Source organism: Brassica rapa, chromosome A09, assembly GCF_000309985.2.
Source record: "Brassica rapa cultivar Chiifu-401-42 chromosome A09, CAAS_Brap_v3.01, whole genome shotgun sequence".
In the NCBI taxonomy this organism is placed as follows: Eukaryota; Viridiplantae; Streptophyta; class Magnoliopsida; order Brassicales; family Brassicaceae; genus Brassica; species Brassica rapa.
In genome coordinates this window covers 30966761-30973076 of record NC_024803.2, presented here as the reverse complement: position 1 = coordinate 30973076, position 6316 = coordinate 30966761, and the positions used below count along the sequence as shown (strand labels likewise).

At 35.8% G+C, this 6316-nt stretch overlaps 1 protein-coding gene and 1 long non-coding RNA gene across 2 annotated transcripts; both read left to right on the top strand.

The window, feature by feature from the left end:
- The first annotated feature begins 1436 nt into the window (after positions 1-1436).
- LOC108869868 (protein FAR1-RELATED SEQUENCE 5-like) lies at positions 1437-6027 on the top strand. Its single transcript, XM_033280451.1, has 4 exons — positions 1437-1660; positions 1828-1909; positions 2020-2415; positions 2490-6027. The coding sequence occupies exon 4, from the start codon at positions 3144-3146 to the stop codon at positions 4290-4292; it is 1149 nt and encodes a 382-aa protein (XP_033136342.1). The 5' UTR covers positions 1437-1660; positions 1828-1909; positions 2020-2415; positions 2490-3143; the 3' UTR covers positions 4293-6027.
- LOC117128312 lies at positions 1854-6027 on the top strand. Its single transcript, XR_004451598.1, has 2 exons — positions 1854-2076; positions 5754-6027. It is a non-coding gene; the product is annotated as an uncharacterized LOC117128312 (long non-coding RNA).
- Positions 6028-6316: the final 289 nt, after the last annotated feature.

Here is a 6316-nt window from a genome sequence, read left to right as displayed (position 1 = left end):
AAGATAATCTATCCTATACTAAAAGGCAGATATAGAGTGATTTTAGGATGTCCACGTCGACAAATTTATTTGGCCAATCAAAACATTCCAATAATACACGTAGGATCTCCTAAGCTATTGATTTTGTATGGGCTTCGATGTGGTTTTACTGGGATTCGTCGGATTAAATCTACGGTAAAATTAAAAAAAAAACAACCCGAGACGGATAACACGATGCTCTGCGCCTCCAGCTCTTCGTCTTCACCGTTTGTTCTCTATCGTAACAGTTCTCTCGATCCACATCTCCACAATCAATACTCCACTACATCTCGATCCATCAATCTCTTCTTTATGATTTCGTTTCCGTTTACTCTTTTCCTGCTACTTTATAGTTACTCAACTTCTTTCTTTGTACAAACCTAAACCCTAGACCCGCTCTAATCTCAATCCATGGCGACGAAATCAAATGGAAAGTCCCCTGTCTCATCCGCTTCTGATGAAGAAGTCATGTTCTTCAGAGATATCTCTCTAGGTACCCACGAAAATCAGCTGCGCTTCCGTCTGATCCACTTCTAGGAGGCTTGGAACCCGGCGCTTATTGGCCTGGAGATGCTCCTCATCGACGAAAAGGTTATATGAAATCTTCAATTTTTTTACCTTTAGTTCCAACTTATTTAACTTAGTTCCAATCTTCAATCTTCTAAAAAATTTTGGTTTTTAGTTCCCACTAATTTAATAAAAAACATTGTTAGTTCCCTCTTCGTAATCTATCTGTTTAGAGATTTGATGAATATAAACGAGTTTAAGATTACTACCACCAATGATCTGTTTGCTCTGTTTAAAAAAAATGGATGAAAATAAATGTATTTAGAACTTTGACCACCACTGAGGTGTTTCTGTTTCTTGCTTTATCTCGCTTATCACTTTTTCGTTTGCATATAAAACATTGTTAGTTCCCACTTATTTAGCTCATCGACGAACAGGTACATGAAATCTCCAAAACGTAGTTATTTAGTTCACACTTATTTACTTCAAACCGTTCCTCACTTACTTATTTTGGTTTTGCTTATGTTATTCTTTTCAGGGAACTGTTATTCAAGGTTTCATTTCACTAGGACGTATTCAAAAATATTTGCCTAAAATGAAGCGATGATCAGTTTACAAACTCGACAACTTCCTACGTGCTATAAGTTCCGAGCTCGTGGATTCTCGGTGGAAGGGTAAGTGTGTTTTTGCGTTAAGGTATTTGTATTCCTTTAAAGACCTAAAAATATGTTAAAAAGTTTTGGATTCCTGCTGTCAACTTCTGACTTTAGAACTGAAGCAGACCCACTGATATATAGTGTTCTTAGAGTAAGGAACATCGAGATTCGAGTTTGATTATGTCTCGAATGAGATAATACATATTCTATCTAATTTGGTGAAATTTCAAAATTGTTTTTTTTTTGGTCTTGGAGAGTCGTAGGAAGAAAGGGATGAATCGAACGTGAATGTTAATTGAGATACTACAAGTTACAATTGTGAGTAAAAATGTGGTTGCCTACTTTGAGCTCAGGCTCAATTGAGGGAGTGAAGAGAAGAGGGGAGATGCCGTTACACAGGTTCATCTCAATGTCTATGATATAACGCATGTGAACAACTACCTCTGTTGGTCTGGCATAATTCCATTGTGGAATATACAGTATGTTTATTCTCTTTCTCTTCATAACTCTTCTCTCTTATATAACTTTGTTATTTGATGAAAACCATTTTTATAAGTCTGTAAATCATGGACCATTTTTTTATTTAGAGTTTTAACACTGTTTATCAACTTCATAGGAGCTCATGATCTTAAATTAAATTATTTAGGGGAGGAATCCACTTGAAAGCCAAATTTATTTAGTTGGTCTGTCGTTATTAGCTGAAACGAAGAATCAAAGCCGTCAGTTGGGTAGGTCTTTGTTTCTGATATCTATGATCATTTGTATTCGGTAGCTACGTTGATGGAATGAGTGATTAGAGAATGCTTTGTTTTCTTTAACCCTTCAAGTCTCTAAATAGGCCGAAGCTTCCCATGCATCAAGATAAGAGATTAAATCAAAGATCAAATTTTGTTTGGTATATATATAGAGTAATTCTTGTGTCCACCCCCTAGGGTGAACCTATAGGTTCACCTAGCCAATAATAACTTGCCACATCATATTTAGTTTTTGGAAGAAAAAAAAGGTTAAAAACATAAATGAAATTATCTACAAAATTGAAAAGAGAAAAAGAATTAAAAAAAAAAAGGAAAACAGAATATGACGTGAAGTTATTTAACGCCGTGGAATACAATTTTTCTCCTTCGTCGGCTGAAGAAAAAATAGATCACAGAGAAGAGATGAATCTGTGTTTGTGATTTTCTGAGTCTTTAATTCCTTGCTTTCAAATCCAATCTCGAATTCACCTCCGATCAATGTACTGGTAACCCTAATAATCTTTTTTTTGTCAACTAAACCCTAACAAGATTTTTAATTTCTTTGCTTTTACAGAAAGTTTGAGAAAGAATGGAAAATAATCAATTAAGTGGTCAGGAAGCTATTTTTGGTGGTCAGTATGGATCTACTTTACAAGTTGTCTCAGGTGATTCCACTTTGATATATCAAAAGTTGGTTGATGGTTGGAACTCTATTTATTCCAAATTATAGAATAAGAAAATGCATAATTAAAATAGTTGAATTCGTCATTAAGTTTACCTGTTCATAATTAAAAGAGTTGAATCCATTAGTTTTGTGGGGGAATGAGAAGGTGACTTTTAGTGCAAAAAACGATAACTGAAGTTAGGTGTCAGCATGTCAGGGACATGAGGTTTTATTGCTACAGGCAAAGTTGATTCTCCTTTAGTCAATTTATATTAGTAGTTGTAGGTAACAAAATAAACACGTGTTCTTATGACTTTTGTTCTCACATGTCGACAATAAGATGATGAGGTCTTTTTTAATCTGTTGTTATATCTCTTTTCAGGTGATTCTAGTGAGGAACATCAAAAATTGGTTGAGTTTTTAGTCGAGGAAGACGACACTTCAGTCACTGAATCTGAGGAAGAATATGAAATAGCCAACATAGAGGATGAAGTTGAAACTGAAGGTGTTAATGCTATAGAAGCAAACAATGAGAATGAAAAGAAAGATGAATTGTCTATTGGGATGGAGTTCAGTTCTGATGAGACTGCGCATATAGCTTATTGTAAGTACGCATGCAATCATGGTTTCAACGTAAGAAAACAAAGGAGGACGAAAAAGAAAAAAGAAGATAATAAGGCAGCAAGGATTCTGTATGTATGCTCAAAAGAGGGGGTTAGGAAAGAATCTAAGGTCAAGAGATCATATACCCGACCAATCACAAGGTGTGGTTATAAAGCTCATATGGCTTGCTACCTTCAGAGTAGCGGAAGATATAAGATTGTGTCTTTCGAGCCGAACCATAACCATGATTTAGTGAGGACACCCATGAAGCATTTGCTGAAGGGAAATCGAGCAGTCACTGTCTCTCAAAAACAACATGCTGATGATGCCGAGATGTCAGGAATTTCAGCAAAAGCAACCGTTGAAATGATGTCCATGGAAGTTGGGGGGAGAGAAAATTTGGGTTTTTTGGAGAAAGACTATCGCAATTACATATACCGTAAGCGGATGTCAACAATGGTAAAAGGAGATGCTGGAGCAGTTTTGGAATACTTTCAGAAAAAGAAGGAAGAAAATTCATCGTTTTTCTATTCAATGCAACTTGATGTGGACGATATGATCACAAATATCTTCTGGGCGGATGATCGGTCTATAAGTGATTACAATCTCTTTGGAGATGTTGTTTGCTTTGACACAACTTATAAGACCAATGATTATGATAGACCGTTTGCTCCATTTGTCGGGGTTAATCATCATAAACAGACTGTTGTGTTCGGAGCTGCTCTCTTATATGATGAAACCACTGAGTCTTTTAAGTGGCTTTTTGAGACTTTTCTTGGAGCAATGTCTGGGAAACAACCAAGAACAATTCTCACAGACCAGTCTGCAGCAATGGCAAATGCAATAGTGAAGGTGTTTCCAGAAACAAAACATAGATTATGTGTCTGGCATATTTACGTAAATGCTGCAAAGAATTTGAGTCGTGTGTTTCACGGACCTGAATTCTACACTCAACAAGAGCACACAGCGAATTGGTTTCATACGAAAAGTAGTAATGGTTTGGGAGATATGCCATTTACAAGTCAGACTATCTACACTGCATCCGAACTGGTTCTATTTAAGGAAAGTAACCCTTTGCTTAAGGAGTGTGCAACTCAAACTCACGTGTAGAAACCAGGAGATCATTCATTACATCTAAGACCACTTGGAGAGTTCATACCATGCACTAAACCTCACTGGATCAGCCAGCAAACCGTTCTATCAGATATCATCATCATCATCACTTCCATCCAGCCGGTTTCATAGTTGATTAGATCAATTAGAAGAACTACCCCTCTGGATCGTCCATCACTTTGATCCAAGGATCTTGTGAGCCTTTTACAGCTTAGGCTTACATCAAGTCCTCACTTTGGATTTTCTTGGTGGCTGTAATTTGGCAGTGTTGGAAAGTCCACTCTCTTGATGATGTTAACTGGAACACTCTGAAGCAGCCTCATATGAATTCACAACGCTTACAGCTATTGCTCCCTCTCAGTTGTGCTTCTTCTTTTCTGTTTGGTGTCTTCTTAGATCACCAACTTCTGATGTTCGGTTCCCTTGACCTGAATCTTAGCTTATCTGTTTTTTTTTTTTTGTCATTGGACCTTCTTGGTACTCAACTTCTGTTACAAAGTTCTGCTTCTGAAGGTTCTGGATCATGTGATCAACCTTTGATCAACAAGCTCAGTCTCTCTCTTGACAATAACCCAGGCTTAGCTTCTCTGTTTTTAACTTAGCTTCTCTGTTTTTAATTTAAAATCTTAGTTCAAAATAATACCAAATCATGGACACTTACTAGATGGAAGTTGGTGAATATAAAGAGCCTAGAGAAGAAGGAAGAGTAGTCATCCAACCATCTCTAGCAATGAAAGGTTTAGTGTTTATTTTATTTTTTTTTGTAAAAAGGCTAACGAGGTTAGTGTTTATATGAAAAGCATGCTCAGAAAAGGATGAACATGGTATAAGGTTTCTTGAACATGGAATAAGCAAGGATTGAAGAAACATAAAAGGATCAACATGGTTTGATTTGCTTATTCCATAATTTATTCTCCCATCCAACTCTTCCTTCTTATTCTATAATTTTCAAATTGAAGAAACAGAAAAAGATGAACATGGCTTGATTTGTCGATAAAGAAGACGACGGCGTTAAAGATTATTAGTGTTACAAGTACATTGATCGGAGGTGAATTCGAGATTGGATTTGAAAGCAAGGAATTAAAGACTCAGAAAATCACAAACACAGCTTCATCTCTTCTCTGTGATCTATTTTTTCTTCAGCCGACGAAGAAGAAAAATTGTATTCCACGGCGTTAAACAACTTCACGTCATATTCTGTTTTCCTTTTTTTTTTTTAATTCTTTTTCTCTTTTTAATTTTGTAGATAATTCCATTTATGTTTTTAACCTTTTTTTTCTTCCAAAAACTAAATATGATGTGGCAAGTTATTATTGGCTAGGTGAACCTATAGGTTCAACCTAGGGGGTGGACACAAGAATTACTCATATATATATATTACTTTCCATCCTGTCTGAATGAAATAAAGAAAGAATAATATGTGTAACCTATTCTATTTCCATCTTCGTTTCTTCACAGGATCTGGTGATGCCCATTACTGTTTCATTAGATTCTGAATTTTGGTATGTTTGAGTCAGAGAAGGAAGCCAAGAAAGAAGTTTTCACGAAGTATCGAGTCCAGTGGAGTGGAGTTCTTGATACTCTCACCAAAGGTGTAGTTTCTTTTTCTGTATTCCACCATTACTTAACCTTTTGCGACAATTATGTTTTCTTAAACACGATCTGTTCTGGATAATAACTTGATTTATGCCAACACAGTGGTGGTCTTCAATGTAGTTATTGTTGCTTTGTATGAGCTTTATGACAAGCCTCCTCTGCTTTTTAAGTTTTGGAAAAGAATTTTGTCTATAACCATAATAAATTATGTCCTGAGAGAATACTATAATGTAGTGAAATAATCTTCAAACCCAGTTTTTCTGAACCTGTGTCTGAACCAAATCCTAATATGAATTAGGTCAACGAATACAATTTAATCATGTTCTTTAGAAAGTAGTTGAGAATTTTGCATAGGTCTTGAAATAAGATTACTGTTCTTAAAGGTTTCTGTAAGTTGTTGAAAATTTCACGTCTCGAGAATTTTG

Coding starts and splice junctions, on each gene's coding strand:
- LOC108869868 (XM_033280451.1), top strand. CDS start 3,144: ATGGAGTTCAGTTCTGATGAGACTGCGCATATAGCTTATTGTAAGTAC.